The 26,142-nt window shown below is 44.1% G+C and overlaps 2 protein-coding genes across 7 annotated transcripts; one reads left to right on the forward strand and one right to left on the reverse strand.

Moving 5' to 3' along the window:
* Positions 1 to 405: 405 nt before the first annotated feature.
* Positions 406 to 22,198, reverse strand: LOC135522793 (acyl-coenzyme A thioesterase 9, mitochondrial-like). Of its 5 annotated transcripts, XM_064949395.1 has the most exons (17): positions 22,079 to 22,198; positions 8,673 to 8,767; positions 8,435 to 8,461; positions 8,065 to 8,280; positions 7,709 to 7,754; positions 7,390 to 7,560; positions 7,259 to 7,296; positions 6,885 to 6,968; positions 6,610 to 6,713; positions 6,460 to 6,533; positions 6,290 to 6,357; positions 6,100 to 6,211; positions 4,338 to 4,428; positions 4,172 to 4,257; positions 2,339 to 2,426; positions 2,095 to 2,245; positions 406 to 1,683 (listed from the first exon to the last, which is right to left on the reverse strand). In XM_064949395.1, exons 4-17 carry the CDS (start codon positions 8,087 to 8,089, stop codon positions 1,625 to 1,627), a joined length of 1,197 nt encoding a protein of 398 aa, XP_064805467.1. In that variant the 5' UTR covers positions 8,090 to 8,280; positions 8,435 to 8,461; positions 8,673 to 8,767; positions 22,079 to 22,198; the 3' UTR covers positions 406 to 1,624. The 5 variants fall into 5 exon arrangements, with proteins under 5 accessions (XP_064805467.1, XP_064805466.1, XP_064805464.1 ...); XM_064949394.1 differs by lacking the exon at positions 8,065 to 8,280 and having other exon boundaries at positions 22,079 to 22,197; XM_064949392.1 differs by lacking the exons at positions 8,065 to 8,280; positions 22,079 to 22,198 and adding an exon at positions 20,758 to 20,925.
* An 87-nt stretch (positions 22,199 to 22,285) lies between these two features.
* LOC135522794 (diamine acetyltransferase 1-like) lies at positions 22,286 to 25,546 on the forward strand. 2 transcript variants are annotated; one of them, XM_064949399.1, is made up of 6 exons: positions 22,305 to 22,597; positions 23,077 to 23,128; positions 23,225 to 23,311; positions 24,332 to 24,433; positions 24,554 to 24,594; positions 24,948 to 25,546. In XM_064949399.1, exons 1-6 carry the CDS (start codon positions 22,532 to 22,534, stop codon positions 25,122 to 25,124), a joined length of 525 nt encoding a protein of 174 aa, XP_064805471.1. In that variant the 5' UTR covers positions 22,305 to 22,531; the 3' UTR covers positions 25,125 to 25,546. The 2 variants fall into 2 exon arrangements, with proteins under 2 accessions (XP_064805470.1, XP_064805471.1); XM_064949398.1 differs by having other exon boundaries at positions 22,286 to 22,597; positions 24,332 to 24,594.
* The last annotated feature ends 596 nt before the right edge of the window (positions 25,547 to 26,142 follow it).

Raw genomic sequence — 26,142 nt, forward strand, 5'->3', positions numbered from 1 at the left:
TTATGACTCACTCCCTAGATCATCCCAGATCCAGGGGAATTATAATCTAGTATTTAGACCAGTTGATGTGAACGACTGAGTCAAACCAGAGGGATCTGCTCAATGAAGTTAAATGTTCAGAACATAACAGATAGAAATGTAATGAATAGAGCCGACATGATGTCCTTTTCTACATGACAGGCAATCATATCTGTTCTACACTATACATTTCTATCTTAACATTCTGGAACGCTGCACCCTGAACAGACTTTAGCCAACTCAACAACCTTCACTTGAAGAAAATAAAAAACTCTTATTTGCTCAGTCAAGTTGACTTTTGCCGTGTATATGGACACTTACAACAGCTTCCTTCCTTAAAATTGTTGATAGTTGAACATGAGTAAAAGACGGATGGATACACGTGAATCACAATGAAGGATAAATATTTATTGCAAATATGTGTCATTTGTTACATAACTTTGATCGAATCGAGCAAAGATGCCCCTTTCCCTTAAATAACCCATACACACCCATTCACTCGCTCTAGTGTACACACAGATGGAGATTATATCAAATAGAATATATAAAAATAAGACCTGTGATGAGTATCTGTGAAAAACAAGCTTTAAAGCTGTAAGACCGTGTAGCATGAATAACATTTGGACAAAATATAAACTCCTGTTGATGTAATGCTAATCAAATGGCTAGCCAGACTATTTGCATTAACCGCCCATCCGTTATTTTACGCTGCTGCTCCTCGCTGTTTATTATCTATGCATAATCACTTCACCCTTACCTACATGTATATATTACTTCCATTACCTCGTCAATGTGCGGGGGCACCGGCTAGTCTCTGTACCAGTACCCCCTGTATATAGCCTCCTTATTGTTCTTTTATTTTTTAACTTTAGTTTATTTAATAAATATTTTTTCTTCACTCTTATTTGTCTTAAAACTGCATTGTTGGTTAAGGGCTTGTAAGTAAGCATTTCTACACCTGTTGTATTCGGCATGTGACAAATAACATTTAATTTGATTTTATGTCGAAGATATGTAGAAAAAAAGTGATAGCACTATTGACATCTGTGTTCCCAAACCAGGATCCCAGAACATAAACAGACTCCAGAAGAATCAACCACCAAACATACATATACTAGACAGACATCATGCATATATTTAAGCAATAAGGCATAAGGGGGTGTGTTATATGGCCAATATACCACAGCTAAGGGCTGTTCTTAGGTACGACGCATCGCGGAGTAACTGGATTCAGCCCTTAGCCGTGGTATATTGGCCATATACCACAAACCCCCAAGGTGCCTTATTGCTATTATAAACTGGTTACCAGCATAATTAGAGCAGTAAAATGAAATGTTTTGTCATACCCATCGTATACGGTCTGATATACCGCGGTTGTCAGCCAATCAGCATTCAAGGCTCGAAGCACCTAGTTTATAAATATATATATATATATTTTTTTTTGGTACATAGAGATAAACAAATTAATAGACACCTTGTTATGCAAATAGACACACACATACACACACACACCATATGGTAAGGAGGGCGGGTGCGGTGTCTGGACACTAAGGCTTTAGCAGGTAGTTGTTGTGTTGGGTCATGGTTCGCCAGTATTCATCACGTCTCACTGAGACTCCAGGGTCTGGTTAAAGTGTCTCTTTCCATCCAGGTACAACATGGACTCTGGAGATAGACACATACGACCAATGTTAGACTGTGTGGAATCTACAGTAAAAACATTTCAAAAACTTTAATCTCTTTCTGTTGGCACAAACGTTCCAGTAACAGTACCTTCGTAGCTCTGCGATGCAATGTTAGAGTTTCAAGGTCCGGGGTTAGAGGTCATACCTCGGTAGCTCTGCGGTATTATTGCTGAGTTCACGTCATGTCGGAAACTCAAACTGACATTTCCAACTTGCTTACTTGTAATATACACAAACCAGCGTTTCCCACAAGGGAAGTATCCGAATCAACCAATATGAAGCACTACATAAATAACGTTAATTTTAACTCAGAGGTCGCGAGTTTCTGACATGACTTAAATGCGGCATATGTTAGGGTTAGAGTTAAAAGGTCAGGGCTTAGAGGTCATACCGCCGTAGCTCTGTGGCACTATGTTGGGGACGTCTTTGTCTGTGACGAAGGTGAAGTGGAAGACATTAGTGGTGTTGTGCTGCCGGGTCAGGGGGTCAAGAACCTCTGTATGAACTCTGACCTGGATGTACTTTCCCTCTGTGTAACACACCTGGAGACGGAGAGAGGGATGTGTCAGCACTGAAATTGGAGATCATATAACACACTAATGCACATGCTTGCATGCGCACACCCACACACAAACCTGTGATGAGAGCAGGAGTAGGGAGCCAATCTCTACTGGCTTCCGGAAGAGGATATCGTCCACGGCAACCAAGTTAGGCCGACACCCCCTGGAGCAGAGCGAGAGAATACACACACAATGAGGATGCGCAAGTGTACAGTGCATTCAGAAAGTATTCAGACCCCTGGACTTTTTCCACATTTTGTTACGTTACAGCCTTATTCTAAAATGTATTAAATTGTTTTTTCCCCCCCTCATCAATCTAAACACAATACCCCATAATGTCAACACAAATACAGGTTTTTAGAAATTTTTGCAAATGTATTCAAAATTTTTAAAAAAGAAATATTACATTTACAGAAGTATTCAGACCCTTTACTCAGTACTTTGTTTTAGAACCTTTGGCAGTGATTACAGCCTTGAGTCTTCTTTGGTATGACGTTAACAAGCTTGGCACACCTGTATTTGGGGTGTTTCTCCCACTCTTCTTTCCAGATCCTCTCAAGCTCTGTAAGGTTGGATGGGGAGCGTCGCTGCACAACTATTTTAAGGTCTCTCCAGAGATGTTCGATCGGGTTCAAGTCCGGGCTCTGGCTGGGCCACTCAAGGACATTCAGAGACCTGTCCCGAAGCCACTCCTGCGTTGTCCTGTTGGAAGGTGAACCTTCGCCCCAGTCTGAGTTCCTGAGAGCTCTGGAGCAGGTTTTCATCAAGGATCTCTCTGTACTTTGCGCTGTTCATCTTTCCTTCGATCCTGACTAGTTTCCCAGTCCCTGCCGCTGAAAAACATCCCCACAGCATGATGCTGCCACCACAATGCTTTACTGTAGGGATGGTTTCCTCCAGATGTGACGCTTAGCATTAAGGCCAAAGAGAATCTTGTTTCTCCTGGTCTGATAGTCATTTTAGGTGCCTTTTGGCCAACTCCAAGCGGGCCGTCATGTGCCTTTTTCTGAGGAGTTGCTTCCGTCTGGCCACTCTACCATAAAGGCCTGATTGGTGGAGTACTGCAGAGATGGTTGTCCTTCTGGAAGGTTCTCCCATCTCCACAGAGGAACTATGGAGCTCTGTTAGAGTGACCATCGGGGTTTTGGTCACCTACCTGACAAAGGCCCTTTTTAATTATAATTTTTTAACCTTGATTTAACTAGGCAAGTCAGTTAAGAACAAATTCTTATTTTACAGTGACGGCCTACCCCGGCCAAACTCTTCCCTAACCCAGACGACTCTGGGCCATATGTGCGCCGCCCTATGGGACTCACGATCATGGCCGGTTGCGATACAGCTCAGGATTGAACTAGGGTCTGTAGTGACGCCTCTAGCACTGAGATGCAGTGCCTCAGACTGCTGCCCCACTCGGGAGCCCTGAGTTTCTGCTTTGTCATTATGTGGTATTGTGTGTAGATTGATGAGGGATTTCAAAAAATCCATTGTAGAAAAAGGCTGTAACGTAACAAAATGTGGAAAAGGGGAAGCGGTCTGAATACGTTCCCGAATGCACTGTAAGTGATGAACCGATACAAACGTAGACCTTCTCGTTTGTACCCGTCCACACAACCCAGCAAACTCAAATTGGTTCTGTGAATGTTCAGGGAACGTTATTGGAACAGTGATGCATGTCAAAACATTACACTAGAACTTTGAGTCTTGTGGGAATGTTCCTTGTTTGATGTTATGGGTGTTTTAAATAACATCTTCATCATCAACACTAACAGAACATTCCTGTAATATTTCTGCAGAATGATTTTAATTAAATCCAGACATAGTTGCTGAGGTGTGTTTAGGGTACATGTCATAACGTCACACCGTAACTGGGAATGTTCTCGGTTGCTGGGAACACATTCGCTCACTCACCCGTAGACACATGCGTTAGCCCAGCCCAGCTCGTAAGCTTTCCTCATCAGAAACCCTCCAAAGATCCTGTTAAATATGTTCCTCTCCTGAAAACACACATCTTCGTCAGCACAAATTAGAAATGTTCCAGGTTCTAAATATCTCTGCCTCTCTCTCGCTCTCTAACCTGTGGATGGCAGATCTCCAGTCCTTTGACTTTGGCATCCTCCATCCATACTGAGTTAGGAGGCAGAACTCTGCTACGGAAACTCACTGTCCTACAGGACAACACACAGACAGACAATCACCACACACTCACAAAATGCTTGTGCTGGATTTTATGATGTGTGTGTTCTCATCATTTAATAAGGTAACACTTGTAATTTGACTGTGAAGCAACAAAAAAATCCATAATATTTCGTACAGCTTATGATTCAGTGAGTTTGCTCTTGTAGATTTTTATGCCTTACAGTGGGAAAAAAAGTATTTAGTCAGCCACAAATTGTGCAAGTTCTCCCACTTAAAAAGATGAGCGAGGCCTGTAATTTTCATCATAGGTACACTTCAACTATGACAGACAAAATGAGATTTTAAAAAGAAAAAAATTTAAATCACATTGTAGGATTTTTAATGAATTTATTTGCAATTTGTGGTGGAAAATAAGTATTTGGTCAATAACAAAAGTTTCTCAATACTTCAATGCCCTTGCTGATGGAAGGAAGTTTTCACTCAAAATCTCACGATACATGGCCCCATTCATTCTTTCCTTTACACGGATCAGTCGTCCTGATCCCTTTGCAGAAAAACAGCCCCAAAGCATGATGTTTCCACCCCCATGCTTCACAGTAGGTATGGTGTTCTTTGGATGCAACTCAGCATTCTTTGTCCTCCAAACACGACGAGTTGAGTTTTTACCAAAAAGTTATATTTTGGTTTCATCTGACCATATGACATTCTCCCAATCTTCTTCTGGATCATCCAAATGCTCTCTAGCAAACTTCAGGCCTGGACATGTACTGGCTTAAGCAGTGGGACACGTCTGGCACTGCAGGATTTGAGTCCCTGGCGGCGTAGTGTGTTTCTGATGGTAGGCTTTGTTACTTTGGTCCCAGCTCTCTGCAGGTCATTCACTAGGTCCCCCCGTGTAGTTCTTGGATTTTTACTCACCGTTCTTGTGATCATTTTAACCCCACCGGGTGAGATCTTGCGTGGAGCCCCAGATCGAGGGAGATTATCAGTGGTCTTGTATGTCTTCCATTTCCTAATAATTGCTCCCACAGTTGATTTCTTCAAACCAAGCTGCTTACCTATTGCAGATTCAGTCTTCCCAGCCTGGTGCAGGTCTACAATTTTGTTTCTGGTGTCCTTTGCCAGCTCTTTGGTCTTGGCCATAGTGGAGTTTGGAGTGTGACTGTTGGTTGTGGACAGGTGTCTTTTATACTGATAACAAGTTCAAACACGTGTAATTAATACAGGTAACGAGTAGAGGACAGAGGAGCCTCTTAAAGAAGAAGTTACAGGTCTGTGAGAACCAGAAATCTTGCTTGTTTGTAGGTGACCAAATACTTATTTTCCACCATAATTTGCAAATAAATTCATTAAAAATCCTACAATGTGATTTTCTGGATTTTTTGTGTACCTATGATGAAAATTACAGGCCTCTCTCATCTTTTTAAGTGGGAGAACTTGCACAATTGGTGGCTGACTAAATACTTTTTTGCCCCACTGTATATGCGTTTGTACAATGGGTGTGAAGTCAGTTAAGATTATTGCTACCTTAAATTAACTTTAATCTCATTTTAATTGGAACATCAATGTGACAACAATTTGATATGACAAAATATGACTGTAGTCATTGTGATCCGTGTGATTTAAAGAAATTATGAAAGTTTATTTGCTTATTGTTTACGTAAAAACAAATATTTGACGTGTGTGTGTTTGTGTCGTACTTGCTGTCCAGGGTGTTGAGGAACAGGCTGTGTACGATCTTCCTCTCCTCAGCAGTAGGGGCCACCTTTAGTAGAGACGCTGTACTCAGCTCTATACGACGCGTCTTATTGACTGGAAGGACACACACAAGGTAAATAACAGAAACACAAACACAGTAATATATACACATAAGGATCTAGTGTGTCTTACTCGCTCCCTGGTGAAACAGTTTCTCCTCCTCAATTCCCTCTGGCTTCAGAGGGTTAACAAACGCTGCCCTGAGAGAGACAGAAACCGACAGAGCAATCAAGACATCAGTCATAGATGGATACTGTGGATGGTTGGTTGAATGGATGGATGATTGGATGGATGTTATATACCTCTTGTTCTCAGGGTCTCTGGCCACCATAACAAACGTAGCATCCAGAACTGGAGTGTAGGCCCCACCGTGGTACTGTGCATACACACAGACATAACATCACTATTGTGGACATTAGTATATTACTGTGTGTGTGCGCGTGCGTGTATACCTGAGACATGTGCATCTTGGCTTCAATGGAGGTCTTCCCCACCCAGGTCACGTGACCAGTGAACTTGATGTCACAGTCAGGGTGGATGATTTGTTTCCTCATGTCTGTGACATAACATACAGGGGAAATAAGCCACAACTACAAAACTGCAACAGTAACAAACAATATATATTCAATGACACTAGGAAAAAGTGTCCCTGGATTAGATTTGAGAAACACTGCACTGGTCTATACGGTACACCCTGGTGTTGTACCAGGACTGCTAGGTGTCATACCTATCTTATCCACCAGGGCAGTGACGATGGACAGAGGAGATCTTTGAAGAGTCTTGTTATGGGTGTGAGAGTAACAGATCAACACTAAGGGGGAAAGAGAGACAAAGAGAGAGAGAGAGAATAGTAATACCAGTGTAATACCATGCACCAGTGTGTTGTTGAGGTGATGATGTTGGCAGGTTAGAGCGTTGGGCCAGTAACCGAAAGGTTGCTAGATCGAATCCCAGAGCTGACAAGGTAAAAATCTGTCGTTCTGCCCCTGAACAAGGCAGTTTACCCACTGTTCCCCAGTAGGCCGTCATTGTAAATAAGCATTTGTTCTTAACTGACTTGCCTAGTTAAAGGTTAAAATAAAAAATGGCATATGGTCATACCTGCTAGACTGTCCAGATCCTCCAGGATACGGCCAAACCTGGAATAGAGACAACAGACAGAGGGGGGAAGGAAGTGTGTGTGTGTGTGTGTGTTTGAGAAGAATGTGTGAGTGTATATCTGTATCTGTTACCTGACACCTTTGAGGTAGTTGAGGTATTTCTCTCTAAGGGTAGGGTCTGTGCCCAGGGGAAGGTGGGCCTCTATGTAGCTGTCCTTCATCCTGCGGACAGGAAGCTCATCCTGAGAACCAGCCAGCTGATTGGACAATGACAAACGGTCAGCTAGCGCCTGCTGGTGGTCTCTACAGGATGGGAGATAGCGAGCGATACATCAGGAATGAGCTGTGAGTTTAACAAGGTCATACACATCTATAACAAGTAAACACAGGCCTTCCTGTCATGGTATGAATATCTCAATACAAAGTAGCTTTTCTGGTTCTGTTACCATACCTCCAGTTAGTGGACGCTCCCACAATCTCTCTCAGCCTGTTGCGCACTGAAAAACAACCACACAGTTGATCAGCTCTCAGTGTGTGTGTGTGTGTGTACTGATTCTGTGCTCAGAACAGAATGTGCAATGGGAATCATATGATCTCAGACAGAATGACAGCAGCAAGCTACAGAGTACGAGTGAGGTCTGGGTAAGATACACAATATCAGCTCCACTGTTGTTCCGCTAGCACATGGAGCCACTGAGTGGCTTTCCGCTGCAGCTCGAGGGTGTACGCGCAATGCGGAGAAATCACTAGTGCACTGACAACGTAATAATGTGTCATTTGAGATTTGCCTATTGATCTGTGGCCCACCTGACTGGCGTCGCTGTGATGTCATAATGTTGAGACGATATGAAACAAGACACTTGAGAGAGAGACGACCAAGACAAGTCCGTATACTATAGAATAGGGTACAGCAGCATCGTTAAGAGGTGCCCGCCACAGGCCAGGTGTGCATTCATAGTTCAGTCTGTAAGAAATGGAAGAGAGAAACAAGGCCGTACAACCAGCTCAACAGACCACAGGGTGCTGGATAGAGATAGAGAAATAGAGAGAATGCGTTAAAGGCAGTGTGTTTTAGAGACGATGAGCTAAAATACATGCAGGCAGGATTAAGTTGAATTTAGACTGAATTAAGTAAGTGTTTTATACAATTAGGATTCAGGGTTGGTTACCAACACACCATTGGACATTAGCAAGTGAGCATTTCCTGTGGAGAGTGGAGACACAAAACAAGTAATGGGTTAGAGGTCAGGAGACTAGATGGAGTCTCAATGTCCTCTAGTCTTGTCATCATACCCAAAGAGTAGTATAAATTAAGTTCATAACAGTGAGTCAGTTAATCAATTAATCAATTAACAAACCAATATATAAATATATATATATAGATCAGTCAGTCAGTCAGTTGTATATGGCCTTACCCTCAGACATGTCCGGGGCCTTCCCCTGCAAAGACACAGGCCCCCGGGAGAACGTCCTGGTTGTCAGGGACGCCACCGACCTTAGGAACCGGAACCTGTGGAATGGAAGGAAGAAACACTGACATGTCAACACAGCAAGCCCACAACATTCACACTCAAGGTTCCAATTACTACAGATTCATCGCGTAAACCTATTAATAAATGTGTATGGGAATCCCAGTAGTCAGTCAAGTCCCTGGCACATAGCCCACTGAGTTTGGACAGCACATTACAGTACAGAACAGCACAGTGGACCTCAGTAGAGTAGAGTGCACAACTCAATCACTGGTTGAAGAGTGTTTTCTGCCCCTCCCAAAATATTGAATTTGTAGATAACTGGCCCTCTTTCTGGGACTCCCCCACAAACAGGACCAAGCCCTGCCTGCTGAGGAGTCCATCCAAGCTAGAGGGGTGCTCTCATCTATCAACATAGACAGGGCTCTGCCAGCCTGCAAGCTAAGTGGAGTCTGCCACTATCACTGTCAGTGTAGTCCGCTCAGCTTTCCCGCTGAGATCGTGTCTGTGCCTCGATCTAGGTCGGGCTGAACTAAAAACATGGCAGCGTTCGCCTTAGCAAACTCACTGGAGCTGGAGTAAAGACCTCCTCCATTCCTGTCATTATTGAAAGAGATTGTGATAATATCTCACATCCCAAAATATAACTACTTCATGTTAGATCCCTCACTTCCAAGGCAGTCATCGTCAATGAACTAATCACTGATCATAACCTTGATGTGACTGACTGAAACATGGCTCAAGCCTGATTTATTTACTGTGTTAAATGAGGCCTCTCCTCCTGGTTACATTGGTGACCATATCCCCGCGCATCCCGCAAATGTGTTGCTAACATTTACAACAGCAAACCTCAATTTACCCATTTTTTTTTCATCTTTTGAGCTTCTAGTCATAAAATCTATGCAGCATACTCAACGTTTTATAGCTACTGTTTACAGGCATCCTGGGCCATATACAGCGTTCCTCACTGAGTTCTCTGAATTCCTATCGGACCTTGTAGTCATGGCGAATAATATTCACATTTTTGGTGACTTCAATATTCACATGGAAACGGCCACAGATGCTGTCACGAACCGGCTCAAAGCCCGTAACAAAGGGAGACAACGTGGAGATAAGGAGTAACAAAATATGTATTTATTAACTAAAGCAACTAAGGAAAATATACAATGGTGTGTGTAATCAGTATTCAGTAGTGTGAGTGTTTTGCATGCATGAATGTGATAATGCAGGGTGTTGAAAGGTGCCAATGCAAACAAACAAAAGGCCACCAAGAACCACAACACAATCTACAAAGGTGTCTGCATGGAGAGAGTCTCCTCCATGAATGTGGAAGAGGTCTATTTATCCTGGGACACACCTGGCCCAGGTGTTTCCCATGTAGCTCTCTTCTCCAGACCATTTCCGGAGACCTTCTCCCTTACCTCACCTCGCTCATCAACTCATCCCTGACCGCTGGCTACGTCCCTTCCGTCTTCAAGAGAGCGAGAGTTGCACCCCTTCTGAAAAAACCTACACTCGATCCCTCCGATGTCAACAACTACAGACCAGTATCCCTTCTTTCTTTTCTCTCCAAAACTCTTGAACGTGCCGTCCTTGGCCAGCTCTCCCGCTATCTCTCTCAGAATGACCTTCTTGATCCAAATCAGTCAGGTTTCAAGACTAGTCATTCAACTGAGACTGCTCTTCTCTGTATCACGGAGGCGCTCCGCACTGCTAAAGCTAACTCTCTCTCCTCTGCTCTCATCCTTCTAGACCTATCGGCTGCCTTCGATACTGTGAACCATCAGATCCTCCTCTCCACCCTCTCCGAGTTGGGCATCTCCGGCGCGGCCCACGCTTGGATTGCGTCCTACCTGACAGGTCGCTCCTACCAGGTGGCGTGGCGAGAATCTGTCTCCTCGCCACGCGCTCTCACCACTGGTGTCCCCCAGGGCTCTGTTCTAGGCCCTCTCCTATTCTCGCTATACACCAAGTCACTTGGCTCTGTCATAACCTCACATGGTCTCTCCTATCATTGCTATGCAGACGACACACAATTAATCTTCTCCTTTCCCCCTTCTGATGACCAGGTGGCGAATCGCATCTCTGCATGTCTGGCAGACATATCAGTGTGGATGACGGATCACCACCTCAAGCTGAACCTCGGCAAGACGGAGCTGCTCTTCCTCCCGGGGAAGGACTGCCCATTCCATGATCTCGCCATCATGGTTGACAACTCCATTGTGTCCTCCTCCCAGAGCGCTAAGAACCTTGGCGTGATCCTGGACAACACCCTGTCGTTCTCAACCAACATCATGGCGGTGGCCCGTTCCTGTAGGTTCATGCTCTACAACATCCGCAGAGTACGACCCTGCCTCACACAGGAAGCAGCGCAGGTCCTAATCCAGGCACTTGTCATCTCCCGTCTGGATTACTGCAACTCGCTGTTGGCTGGGCTCCCTGCCTGTGCCATTAAACCCCTACAACTCATCCAGAACGCCGCAGCCCGTCTGGTGTTCAACCTTCCCAAGTTCTCTCACGTCACCCCGCTCCTCCGCTCTCTCCACTGGCTTCCAGTTGAAGCTCGCATCCGCTACAAGACCATGGTGCTTGCCTACGGAGCTGTGAGGGGAACGGCACCGCAGTACCTCCAGGCTCTGATCAGGCCCTACACCCAAACAAGGGCACTGCGTTCATCCACCTCTGGCCTGCTCGCCTCCCTACCACTGAGGAAGTACAGTTCCCGCTCAGCCCAGTCAAAACTGTTCGCTGCTCTGGCCCCCCAATGGTGGAACAAACTCCTCACGACGCCAGGACAGCAGAGTCAATCACCACCTTCCGGAGACACCTGAAACCCCACCTCTTCAAGGAATACCTAGGATAGGATAAGCAATCCTTCTCACCCCCCCTTAAATGATTTAGATGCACTATTGTAAAGTGGCTGTTCCACTGGATGTCAGAAGGTGAATTCACCAATTTGTAAGTCGCTCTGGATAAGAGCGTCTGCTAAATGACTTAAATGTAATGTAAATGTAGCTGACGACCCTCCCCAACTCCGCCCACCGGCATCCTAATAAGGAAACAAGAACAAAAACAGAATACGGCAGACAGAGTGGGAGGGTCGTCACAATGCACTCAAAGGCTTTTGGAGCCATCATCGACTCAGTGGGTTTTGTACAACATTTCTCCAGACCTATGCATTGCCACAGTCATACCCTGGATCTAAACTCAGCAACAACAAAAAAACTCCCCTTTTCAGGACCCTGTCTTTCAAAGATAATTCGTAAAAATCCAAATAACTTCACAGATCTTCAATGTAAAGGGTTTAAACACTGTTTCCCATGCTTCAATGAACCATAAACAATTAATGAACATTCACCTGTGGAACGGTCATTAAGACACTAACAGCTTACAGACGGTAGGCAATTAAGGTCACAGTTATGAAAACTTAGGACACTAAAGAGGCCTTTCAACGGACTCTGAAAAACACCAAAAGAAAGATGCCCAGGGTCCCTGCTCATCTGCATGAATGTGCCTTAGGCATGCTGCAAGGAGGCATGAGGACTGCAGATGTGGCGGTGGGCAATAAATTGCAATGTCGGTACTGTGAGATGCCTAAGACAGGATCGTGGCAGACCCCGTGTAACACCTGCACAGGATCGGTACAGCCGAACATCACACCTGCGGGACAGGTACAGGATGGCACCAACTGCCCGAGTTACACCAGGAAAGCACAATCCCTCCATCAGTGCTCAGACTGTCCGTAATAGGCTGGACTGAGGGCATGTAGGCCTGTTTTAAGGCAGGCCTACCAGACATCACCGGCAACAACGTCACCCATGGGCACAAACCCACCGCCGCTGGACCAGACAGGACTGGCAAAAAGTGCTCTTCAATGACGAGTCGCGGTTTTGTCTCACCATGGGTGATGGTCGGATTCACGTTTATCGTCGAAGGAATGAGCGTTACACCGAGGCCTGTACTCTGGAGTGGGATTGATATGGAGGTGGAGGGTCCGTTATGTTCTGGAGCGGTGTGTCACAGCATCATCGGACTGAGCTTCTTGTCATTGCAGGCAATCTCAACGCTGTGCGTTACTAGGAAGTCATCCTCCTCCCTCATGTGGCACCCTTCCTGCAGGCTCATCCTGACATGACCCTCCAGCATGACAATGCCACCAGCCATACTGCTCGTTCTGTGTGTGATTTCCTACAAGACAAGAATGTAAGTGTTCTACCATGGCCAGCAAAGAGTCCGGATCTCAATCCCATTGAGCACGTCTGGGACCTGTTGGATCGGAGGGTGAGTGTTAGGGCCATTCTACCCAGAAATGTCCGGGAACTTGCAGGTGCCTTGGTGAAAGAGTGGGGTAACATCTCACAGCAAGAATTGGCAAATCTGGTGCAATCCATGAGGAGGAGATGTATTGCCGTACTTAATGCAGCTGGTGGCCACACCAGATACTGACTGTTACTTTTGATTTTGACCCCCCCTTTATTCAGGGACACATTCTTCCATTTCTGTTAGTCACATGTCTGTGGAAATTGTTCAGTTTATGTCTTAGTTGTTTAATTTTTTTATGTTCATACAAATATTTATACATGTTAAATTTGCTGAAAATAAACTCAGTTGACAGCTCCCTGGTATACAGAAAATACCCGAGCCCTGAAGCAGGCTTCCTGAAAATTGAAACGGAAATGGCGCTTCCATGATACTGGAAGCCTTCCAAGCTAGTCGGAATATGTAATATCGAAGAGTCCTCACTGCTGCTCGATCAGCCTACTTTTCCAACCTAATTGAGAGACAAAAAAACAATCCTAAATGTATTTTTGATACTGTCGCCAAGCTAACTTGGTCTTTACTACAGCAGTGTTGAATTCATATATATATATATATTTTTCCAATATTTAACTAGTCAAGTCAATTAAGAACAAATTCTTATTTACAATGACGGACTACCGGGGAACAATGGGTTAACTGCCTTGTTCAGGGGCAGAACGACAGATTTTTATTAGACAAATTATGATTGTTCAATGCCGATACCGATTATTGGAGGACCCCAAAAAAAAGCCGATACCGATTAAATCGGACGATTTTTATATATACTGCTCAAAAAAAATAAAGGGAACACTAAAATAACATCCTAGATCTGAATGAATGAAATATTCTTATTAAATACTTTTTTCTTTACATAGTTGAATGTGCTGACAACAAAATCACACAAAAATTATCGATGGAAATCAAATTTATCAACCCATGGAGGTCTGGATTTGGAGTGACACTCAAAATTAAAGTGGAAGGATCTCCTTCCAAACCTGGACTAAAGCATCCGCCAACTCCAGGACAGTCTGTGGTGCAACGTGGCGTTGGTGGATGGAGCGAAACATGATGTCCCAGATGTGCTCAATTGGATTCAGGTCTGGGGAACGGGCAGGCCAGTCCATAGCATCAATGCCTTCCTCTTGCAGGAACTGCTGACACACTCCAGCCACGAGGTCTAGCATTGTCTTGCAGTAGGAGGAACCCAGGGCCAACCGCACCAGCATATGGTCTCACAAGGGGTCTGAGGATCTCATCTCGGTACCTAATGACAGTCAGGCCACCTCTGGCGATCACATGGAGGGCTGTGCGGCCCCCCCAAAGAAATGCCATCCCACACCATGACTGACCCACCGCCAAACCGGTCATCTGGAGGATGTTGCAGGCAGCAGAACGTTCTCTATGGCGTCTCCAGACTCTGTCACGTCTGTCACATGTGCTCAGTGTGAACCTGCTTTCATCTGTGAAGAGCACAGGGCGCCAGTGGCGAATTTGCCAATCTTGGTGTTCTCTGGCAAATGCCAAAAGTCCTGCACGGTGTTGGGCTGTAAGCACAACCCCCACCTGTGGACGTCGGGCCCTCATACCACCCTCATGGAGTCTGTTTCTGACCGTTTGAGCAGACACATGCACATTTGTGTCCTGCTGGAAGTCATTTTGCAGGGCTCTGGCAGTGCTCCTCCTGCTCCTCCTTGCACAAAGGCGGAGATAGCGGTCCTGCTGCTGGGTTGTTGCCCTCCTACGGCCTCCTCCACGTCTCCTGATGTACTGGCCTGCCTCCTGGTAGCACCTCCATGCTCTGGACACTACGCTGACAGACACAGCAAACCTTCTTGCCACAGCTCGCATTGATGTTCCATCCTGGATGAGCTGCACTGCCTGAGCCACTTGTGTGGGTTGTAGACTCCGTCTCATGCTACCACGAGAGTGAAAGCACCGCCAGCATTCAAAAGTGACCAAAACATCAGCCAGGAAGAATAGGAACTGAGAAGTGCTCTGTGGTCACCACCTGCAGAACCACTCCTTTATTGGGGGTGTCTTGCTAATTGCCTATAATTTCCACCTGTTGTCTATTCCATTTGCACAACAGCATATGAAATGTATTGTCAATCAGTGTTGCTTCCTAAGTGTACAGTTTAATTTCACAGAAGTGTGATTGACTTAGAGTTACATTGTGTTGTTTAAGTGTTCCCTTTATTTTTTTGAGCAGTGAGATATATATATATATATATATTTGTAATTACCGATTGTTATGAAAACTTGAAAATCGGCCCTAATTAAATCGGCCATTCCGATTAATCGGTCGACCTCTAATTTTTACCTTCTTAGCTCGGGGATTTGATCCAGCAACCTTTCGGTTACTGGCCCAAACACTTCCAGCGCCGACAGCGATGGCCGCCTCGCTTCGTGTTCCTAGGAAACTATGCAGTTTTTTGTTTTTTTTACGTGTTATTTCTTACATTAGTACCCCAGGTCATCTTAGGTTTCATTACATACAATCGAGAAGAACTACTGAATATAAGAGCAGCGTCAACTCACCATCAGTACGACCAAGAATATGACTTTCGCGAAGCGGATCCTGTGTTCTGACTTTCACCCAGGACAACGGAATGGATCCCAGCCGGCGACCCAAAAACCGACTTCGTAAAAAGAGGGATATGAAGCGGTCTTCTGGTCAGACTCCGGAGACGGGCACATTTTGCACCACCCCCTAGTATACTTCTCGCCAATGTCCAGTCTCTTGACAACAAGGTTGATGAAATCCGAGCAAGGGTAGCATTCCAGAGGGACATCAGAGACTGTAACGTTCTTTGCTTCACGGAAACATGGCTCACTGGAGAGACGCTATCGGAGTCGGTGCAGCCAGCTGGTTTCTTCACGCATCGCGCCGACAGAAACAAACATCTTTCTAGTAAGAAGAGGGGCGGGGGCGTATGCCTTATGGCTAACGAGACGTGGTGTGATCACAAAAACATACAGGAGCTCAAATCCTTCTGTTCACCTGATTTAGAATTCCTCACAATCAAGTGTCGACCGCATTATCTACCAAGGGAATTCTCTTCGATTATAATCACAGCCGTATATATTCCCCCCCAAGCAGATGGCTCTGAACGAACTTTATTTGACTCTTTGCAAACTGGAATCCATGCATCCTGAGGCTGCATTCATTGTAGCTGGGGATTTTAACAAGGCTAATCTGAAAACAAGACTCCCTAAATTGTATCAGCATATCGATTGCGCAACCAGGGCTGACAAAACCTTGGATCATTGCTATTCCAACTTCCGCCACGCATATAAGGCCCTGCCCCGTCCTCCTTTCGGAAAAGCTGACCACGACTCCATTTTGTTGATCCCTGCCTACAGACAGAAACTAAAACAAGAAGCTCCCACGCTGAGGTCTGTCCAACGCTGGTCCAACCAATCTGATTCCACACTCCAAGACTGCTTCCATCACGTGGACTGGGATATGTTTCGTATTGCGTCAGACAACAACATTGACGAATACACTGATTCGGTGTGCGAGTTCATTAGAACGTGCGTTGAAGATGTCGTTCCCATAGCAACCATTAAAACATTCCCAAACCAGAAACCGTGGATTGAAGGCAGCATTCGCGTGAAACTGAAAGCGCGAACCACTGCTTTTGATCAGGGCAAGGTGACCGGAAACATGACCGAATACAAACAGTGCAGCTATTCCCTCCGCAAGGCAATCAAACAAGCTAAACGTCAGTATAGAGACAAAGTAGAATCTCAATTCAACGGCATAGACACAAGAGGTATGTGGCAGGGTCTACAGTCAATCACGGATTACAAAAAGAAAACCAGCCCCGTCACGGACCAGGATGTCTTGCTCCCAGGCAGACTAAATAACTTTTTTGCCCGCTTTGAGGACAATACAGTGCCACTGACACGGCCTGCAACGGAAACATGCGGTCTCTCCTTCACTGCAGCCGAGGTGAGTAAAACATTTAAACGTGTTAACCCTCGCAAGGCTGCAGGCCCAGACGGCATCCCCAGCCGCGCCCTCAGAGCATGCGCAGACCAGCTGGCTGGTGTGTTTACGGACATATTCAATCAATCCCTATCACAGTCTGCTGTTCCCACATGCTTCAAGAGGGCCACCATTGTTCCTGTTCCCAAGAAAGCTAAGGTAACTGAGCTAAACGACTACCGCCCCGTAGCACTCACTTCCGTCATCATGAAGTGCTTTGAGAGACTAGTCAAGGACCATATCACCTCCACCCTACCTGACACCCTAGACCCACTCCAATTTGCTTACCGCCCAAATAGGTCCACAGACGATGCAATCTCAACCACACTGCACACTGCCCTAACCCATCTGGACAAGAGGAATACCTGTGAGAATGCTGTTCATCGACTACAGCTCGGCATTTAACGCCATAGTACCCTCCAAGCTCGTCATCAAGCTCGAGACCCTGGGTCTCGACCCCGCCCTGTGCAACTGGGTACTGGACTTCCTCATGGGCCGCCCCCAGGTGGTGAGGGTAGGCAACAACATCTCCACCCCGCTGATCCTCAACACTGGGGCCCCACAAGGGTGCGTTCTGAGCCCTCTCCTGTACTCCCTGTTCACCCACCACTGCGTGGCCACACACGCCTCCAACTCAATCATCAAGTTTGCGGACGACACAACAGTGGTAGGCTTGATTACCAACAACGACGAGACGGCCTACAGGGAGGAGGTGAGGGCCCTCGGAGTGTGGTGTCAGGAAAATAACCTCACACTCAACGTCAACAAAACTAAGGAGATGATTGTGGACTTCAAGAAACAGCAGATGGAACACCCCCCTATCCACATCGATGGAACAGTAGTGGAGAGAGTATTAAGTTTTAAGTTCCTCGGCATACTCATCACAGACAAACTGAATTGGTCCACCCACACAGACAGCATCGTGAAGAAGACGCAGCAGCACCTCTTCAAACTCAGGAGGCTGAAGAAATTTGGCTTGTCACCAAAAGCACTCACAAACTTCTACAGATGCACAATCGAGAGCATCCTGGCGGGCTGTATCACCGCCTGGTACGGCAACTGCTCCACCCACAACCGTAAGGCTCTCCAGAGGGTAGTGAGGTCTGCACAACGCATCACCGGGGGCAAACTACCTGCCCTCCAGGACACCTACACCACCCGATGTTACAGGAAGGCCATAAAGATCATCAAGGACAACAACCACCCGAGCCACTACCTGTTCACCCCGCTATCATCCAGAAGGCGAGGTCAGTACAGGTGCATCAAAGCTGGGACCGAGAGACTGAAAAACAGCTTCTATCTCAAGGCCATCAGACTGTTAAACAGCCACCACTAACATTGAGTGGCTGCTGCCAACACACTGAGTCAACTCCAGCCACTTCAATAATGGGAATTGATGGGAAATTATGTCAAATATATCACTAGCCACTTTAAACAATGCTACCTAATATAATGTTTACATACGTATACATATGAGATGAGCATGTAAACAAGGTGGCCCATAAAGATGCAATAGATGATATTCATCTCATATGAGATGAATAATGTATATATACTGTACTCTATATCATCTATTGCATCTTTATGTAATACCTGCATCACTAGCCACTTTAACTATGCCACCTTGTTTACATACTCATCTCATATGTATATACTGTACTCGATACCATCTACTGTATCTTGCCTATGCTGCTCTGTACCATCACTCATTCATATATCTTTATGTACATATTCTTTATCCCCTTACACTTGTGTGTATAAGACAGTAGTTTTGGAATTGTTAGTTAGATTACTTGTTGGTTATTACTGCATTGTCGGAACTAGAAGCACAAGCATTTTGGGGAAAAAGATGTTGCCTTCCTGAAGACAAATAACATATACGAAACTCTCCACTCTACCAAACCTGCTGTCGCAACCTCTGAATGCTCGGAAAAGAAAAGCCAACTAACATTTACTCCTGAGGTGTTGACCTGTTGCACCCTCTACAACCACTGCGATTATTATTTGACCCTGATGGTCATCTATGAATGTTTGAACATCTTGAAGAACGATCTGGGCTTAATGACCATGTACTCTTATAATCTCCACATGGCAAAGCCAGAAGAGGACTGGACAACCCTCAGAGTCTGATTCCTCTCTAGGTTTCTTCCTAGGGAGATTTTCCTAGCCACCGTGCTTCTACATCTGCATTGCTTGTTGTTGTCAGTAAGAGCCAAGAGAGGTGACATTAGCTGGAGAGAGAGAGAGAGAGAAGAGAGACAGGGAGAGAGAGAGGAAGGGGTTGTCTGGACTGTTTTTACACTATTGCTTTGACCACCACGCGTCAGAAAGAAAACCATTATGCTATGAGCTGAACATAACAATATGCCAGTGGAAGGAGACCCTATGAGCTGAACATAACAATATGCCAGTGGAAGGAGACCCTATGAGCTGAACATAACAATATGCCAGCGGAAGGAGACCCTATGAGCTGAACATAACAATATGCCAGCGGAAGGAGACCCTATGAGCTGAAAATAACAGTATGCCAGTGGAAGGGAGGACAGTAGAATTCAGTTGCAGTCATTCTGTTACTGATTTTTTGGTCACTGTTAAAGATTTGGTAACACATTTATTAAGTGATTTAAATGTGTCAATCATAAACCAAATTATCAGTAATATTATTATCAGTAAAAAATAAAAACAATAGCTAATTGGTAGGTCTACAGTGCCTTGCGAAAGTATTCGGCCCCCTTGAACTTTGCGATCTTTTGCCACATTTCAGGCTTCAAACATAAAGATATAAAACTGTATTTTTTTGTGAAGAATCAACAACAAGTGGGACACAATCATGAAGTGGAACGACATTTATTGGATATTTAACTTTTTTAACGAATCAAAAACTGAAAAATTGGGCGTGCAAAATTATTCGACCAGTGGTGTATTAAAATAAGATTTAGGGTGATGTCACCCTATTCCCTTAATGATCCAGGCTACTGAATCCTATTCCCTTCATGATCCAGGCTCCTGAATCCTATTCCCTTCATGATCCAGGCTCCTGAATCCTATTCCCTTCATGATCCAGGCTCCTGAATCCTATTCCCTTCATGATCCAGGCTCCTGAATCCTATTCCCTTCATGATCCAGGCTCCTGAATCCTATTCCCTTCATGATCCAGGTTCCTGAATCCAAGTGTATAACATGAGGGAGGGAAGCAATAACTTTATGATCAAACTTTATCAATGTAGAAGCAACAATACTTTTTCTAACTTTGTCATCATACTTGTATCTAGTTTCATCCAAATATAATCAAATTTCACACAAAAAAACATGATTTTAACTGTTCATTACCTATAAAAAGATTTCTGCAAAACTTAATATAAATGATGAAATTAGTTGGCAAGGGTCTTTACATTGCATTTTTATGTATTTCTAATAGATCTTTTCTAAGACCTCTTTTCCATATGTTTGACCAGAAATCAAAGCCTTTGCTTATTACACATTTTTGGGTGAAAAATTATTAGAAATGCATATATGCCTTCTTTTTTCAAAAACATACTCAGCGTTCATTTTACACCAATTTTTATACGCTCCTTTGAACTTCACGTTAGAGCTCATGGTGTTGTTTTGTTGTTTTTTTATAAAGAAATGCCTTTTAGCTAGCTAACGCTACTACATTAGCAAACTATCGTTAGCTAACTAGCTTTACCATTTCTGTGAAATCGACTGGTTTAGCTAGCTCTTCTACACCCTCACACTCACCTCGGTGACAGCATTTCCGTGTGCTATATGAAGATGTTTGAGAAGTTAGCTGAATTTGCTAAATACCGAAATACAACTCCAAAAACGGGGGGACAGATTAAGCTAATTATACAAAGAGTGACAACACTGAAATTGTAGATGATTTCCTGTGGACATTTGCCCTTGCCTGTCCGTTACCGTATTACTAAAAACAAGTGCGCAATTATTTTGCGGATATAATGGATGGCGTAAGAAAGCTAACGCGTTCATCAATTCACTCTCAAATTCATAGACAGAACTATGGATGCAAGGACTTACCATTAAAGATATGTTTTATTTTGTATTTTGTTTTAAGCATTGAGGCTATGTTTGTTAACAATTGTTTAAAAAAACAATGGAGAAAAATAAGCTTATATTTTGGGTTGTGATGGGGTACCAGTTTAACTTAAAGCTCATGAGGCATTTATAAGTTATATTCTGCTAGAATCAATGGGTATATTCCATATATATTACTTAAACGTTCAAAAATGTATGTACAAATGGCAGATTGCCCCTTTAACCTCCCTGTATGTGAGTGCATATGGCCTCCACCAAGAGGTCTGCAACTTTATGGCACAGCTTCCCTGTAACTGCAGTGCCACTGATTCAAGCCCCGCTGTCTCTTCTCCTTTAGATAGGGCCCAGTTTGAGAGGAACATTAGACCTCTGTTGGCTCCATCACATACTTTATTTGTTATTACCATTTACAGCTCCTCATTATGCCTGCTTCATGATGAGGCCTTTGTCATTAATATTAGTATTCCAAGGTGAGAGAGAACAATAGTTGTTAGTTGTCTGAATAGAGTACTAATTTTTCTGTCCCCACTACAATAACCCTGAAGAAGGCACAGTGATGCCGAAACGTTGGTGATTTACCCAATAAATTACTACGAGTTTTTATATAGAGTGTGCGACTCTCTGTTATTTTTATACCCACCACAAACATATTTAAATATATGTAATTTTGTCCTTGAAACATTTAATTGAAATACTGTAGAATTCCATTCATTCCTATGGAGGACTGCTCCTACTAGCACCAACAATCCAGGGTCTATATAAAAGTAACTGGTCGTGCTGCACTGGCTACAATCCAGTAATTACTGGATAGGCTACTGAGCCTGTTATTATCGGCCATTCCACTGTCTTCTTGGCCTGTGCAAAATCTATGTAACACATTTCTGTAGATATTTATACTCAATACATTATGTAGAATTCCACTATGTATAAATAGCTAAAGACATTTAAAGAAAAAAGTGCTAAAGTACAGACTAGGCTAGATGCAGTGAAAAAATATAATGTGCACCTGTTATATCGTTGCCTGGCTACTCATCCACATCGCATGGAAAAATTACGTTATAGCGAGCAGCAGAGTGGCCCTACTTCACTTGTGAGATAAGGCCATTAAATTCAGGGGGACTCGTCAGGCAAGTTCTCCGTTGATCGAAGAAAACAACAGAGAAACTTGCGACGTGTCGGAGATCTTTCGTTCCAATTGGCCAGAAACTGCCGAGTTCCGGTTAACCTCCCCAACCCTCTCCGTCCGTATAAAACCGCGGTGCGAGACAAAGCACGATCCAGTCCAGCTGATCCGACCCAGATAGGTTACTGCTGCATGTAAACTCTCTCGACATAGGCGTCAGGATCCCAGACTGACTGTGGAGGTTTAAACTCCTGGGACGCGAATGAAGAAACTTCTCCTGCTTCACTTCACATACAGAGGTTTAGTGAGAAAAGGGAAAAAGAGTAAAAGAAGAAAATGGACCGTTTTAAATTGCGGAAAGCGGAACCCAGAGATGTGCCTGACATACTGCGACTCATAAAGGTAGGCCGTAAACAAAAACAACATTTGACGAGGAGAATACATAAATGGACTGTCTAACTACTGTTTTGCGTAGATTCATTACGCTGTTGTTTTGCGAAAGTTGTTGGAAAATATACTGACGTATGTTTAGCCTACACTACACACCCATTTGGCCCTCGCCCTGAACGTGAGACCATTTGTTGTTGTTTTTGTTATTTTTTGTTTGTTATTTTGTATCCCTGCTTAAGCCTAGACGAAACCGTTTTGTTTGACTTCTTTCAAAGAAACTCAACTTGTGTCTGAAGGTGCCATAAATACCGACGATTTCCTCTGGCTATCACAGTTGGCTCTGTAGTTTAATTGTTTACGTTGGCAAGGAGCCTTGTTTCCTCCGTTTGAGGTGTTGATCTGTACGTTGACGGTCACCTATCTCAGTCAGTGATACACGTTCCCCATTTGACTTGGTTTTGAATCTGACAATTGTTTCCGCTTCTTTTTAGGAACTGGCTAAATATGAAGACATGGAAGATCAAGTGATACTGACTGAGAAAGGTGAGTCTGAATTAAACTAAAACCATTATGTCCTGCTTACCGAGTGATTGACTGCACACAGAGCTTAAATTGCATTTATAACGTTTGTAATAACAGATCTGCTCGAGGACGGATTTGGGGACCACCCATTTTACCACTGCCTGGTGGCGGAAGACCCCAGTGAGCAGAGCAACAACAACAATGGTAAGAGATTGTGAATCTCCAATCCCTCCAACATTGCCTCTCAATGCATGTAGTTACTTTCCCTATGCCAAACGTAGATCAAACCTGTAAGCCCAGTTTGTGCTGTATACAGACGCATGTCTGTCTTCAGTTATATTGTCAGTGTACACAATAACATATTTGATGTCTGGGAGGAGCCCAACGCTTTACTTTCACTTTCTGTAAAGAAGTATGTAGGTTTGAAACATTGTAGCTGTACACGTCTGTCTCAGTGAGAGGCTGATGGGTACACATTGTCTTACTTCCTCTTATGGTCTGTGTGTGGGTGTCAGACACATTTGTGTGATAAACTGCATGCATTCAATTCTCCCAACACAACCCCAACTGCAGTGGTGGTAAGAGTACTGTATTGTGAAAGTCACCCAGTAAAATAGTACTTGAGTAAAAGCAAACCAGACTGCACTTTAAAAAAAATTTTTTTTTTACATTTACGGATAACCAGGGGCTTTCGCCAACACTCAATTTACAAATGAAGCATGTGTGTTTAGTGAGTCCGCCAGATCAGAGGCAGTGGGGATGACCCGGGATGTTTGACCATTTTCCCTTTCCTGCTAAGCATTCAAAATGTACTTTTGGGTGTCAGGGAAAATGTATGGAGTAAAAAGTACCTTATTTTCTTTAGGAATGTAGTGAAGTAAAAATTTGAATGGAAAATATAAATAGTAAAGAACAGATACCCCCAAATACTACTTAAGTAGTACTTTAAAATATGTTTTACTTAAGTACTTTACACCACTGCCTAACTGACACATTTACACAGTCCTCTGGCCTCACTAAAACCAGACTGAGTTTAGAGCTGAAGGTTGAAGTTATCCTTAATCACAGATCTGTGATCCACAATCCCACATCCTAGCTGCTCATAACCATTTGGGGCAGAATGCTGAACTGGCCGTCATTCAGTGTTTTGGGGGTAACTCTGGTACAAGCTCTGTTGTCAGGCACATCAGGCTTGTATTTATGTGATTACTTATTTTTGTCTAGGTCCTGTGGTAATTGGCTTTGCCATGTACTACTTCACCTATGACCCCTGGATCGGCAAGCTGCTTTACCTGGAAGATTTCTTTGTCATGAAAGAGTACAGGGGTAAGCACAAACACTTCCTCTCCTTCTGTCTTTCTTCCTCACTGACCTTACCAATAAACATAAACTCTCATCGTCCGGCCATTTTTACTGCTTTCCCATTGTCTTTTCTTTTTCCACCAGGGTTTGGCATTGGCTCTGAGATCCTCAAGCTCCTCAGTCATGTGAGTAACTTAGGCGTTATTACACAGTACAAACATAGTACCTGGTAGATGTCACAGTTTTTACATAGCTCTGGTCAGAATCCTATTGTAGAAGTAGGTCAATGACTCAAACAGAATTCCATACTTTCTATAAAGCTCATTTCAGTGAGTTATGATTCTTTGTAACAAATAGCTGAATTCACTCCTGTTCTGTTTATTGCTGTTGAAATAATCAATGAATATGTATTGGGGAAAAATAAATGGTGTTGGCAGGGAAAGCTTATTTTTAGATTTGGATGGCTTTGTGTGAGGGGGGGGCAGAGAAAGCTCACAATCACTGTCCGGTATGCTGACGCCTGCGCTCTTCCCCTCAGACGGCTGTCAAGTCTCGCTGCAGCAGCATGCACTTCATCGTCGCCGAGGGCAACCAGGCGTCGATAGAGTTCTACAAGCGTCGCGGCGCCGCCGACCTCTCTCTGGAGGAGGGATGGAGACTCTTCAAGATCGACAAGAGCTCCCTCCTCAAGATGTCATCCGGCCCTGAAGAGTGAGCTGGTCCAGAGACACAGAGAAAGATGGGGATTGGAATGAGAGACTTGGGGTCGATTTCAGTTCATTATTTGCCTGTCTCTCACTTCAGCAGTGGGGTGTGTACCTACTGACACAAGATTATTATTAGCAAAAAGGGGCATTAAACATTACTAATCACTTAATTTTGGGTTCATGAATACTTTTGTTTTAATAGATCAAGTATTTTATCTAAAGCCATCATTTTAGTAGTTGATGTAGTTTTTAGTTTATTCTGCCAATCAACAAACCTTAAAGCCTTTTGTGTAGGAATCCTATCTAGAACCTGAAAGGGTGTAGCGTGCTCCTTTTCCTTATAGACCAATCTTGGTAACTCATTCTGCAAATATAGCGATTTGTAGTTTTAATGTGTTTATTTTTTTTTGCAATTAAACGGTTCAGAGCATATTTGTGGTGACTGACTTTTCTAGATCAAGGAAGCCCGGGGGCTTTACAATGAAATCCCAGAATGGTGATGTCATCAGCCTTTTCCTCTCTCATCCCCTCTGTCATACTTTCTCTTCCTCTGTGAAAGGGGAATGTGTGGTCTGTTACCAGTCTATGGAGAGCAGAGGAGTGAAACACGCGCAGGCACACAAACGTTCTAGTCAGATCTTGCAGAAACCAGGGGCGTAGAAATGCATATCAATGTGGTTTGTTTTTCACTGACTGAACATTCACTACAGCATTGCCTGATCAACAAACACTTTCACAACCAAACAGTGTAGTGGCCCAGTTCACAGTATACAAACACTGCATCCCGACCCTTTACCCAGACCGATCCACTTTACTGTAAACACAGTGGGGCTTTCTCAGGGTTTTCCCCAACACTCAACTAAACCCAGAGAAAAGGCCTAACGCTCTAATTATGAAGTTTCTCAGCTCTCCTTTGTCAAATTGGCTTTTGCCAAATGTGTGTTTGAGGACAGCAGTTTCAAGTTCAGTAACCCAACGAAAGGAGTGATATTAGTCTGTCTTTAGTGGACAGTTGTATTCTACCCT

The sequence above is a fragment of the Oncorhynchus masou genome, chromosome 30 (assembly GCF_036934945.1).
Source record: "Oncorhynchus masou masou isolate Uvic2021 chromosome 30, UVic_Omas_1.1, whole genome shotgun sequence".
In the NCBI taxonomy this organism is placed as follows: domain Eukaryota; kingdom Metazoa; phylum Chordata; class Actinopteri; order Salmoniformes; family Salmonidae; genus Oncorhynchus; species Oncorhynchus masou.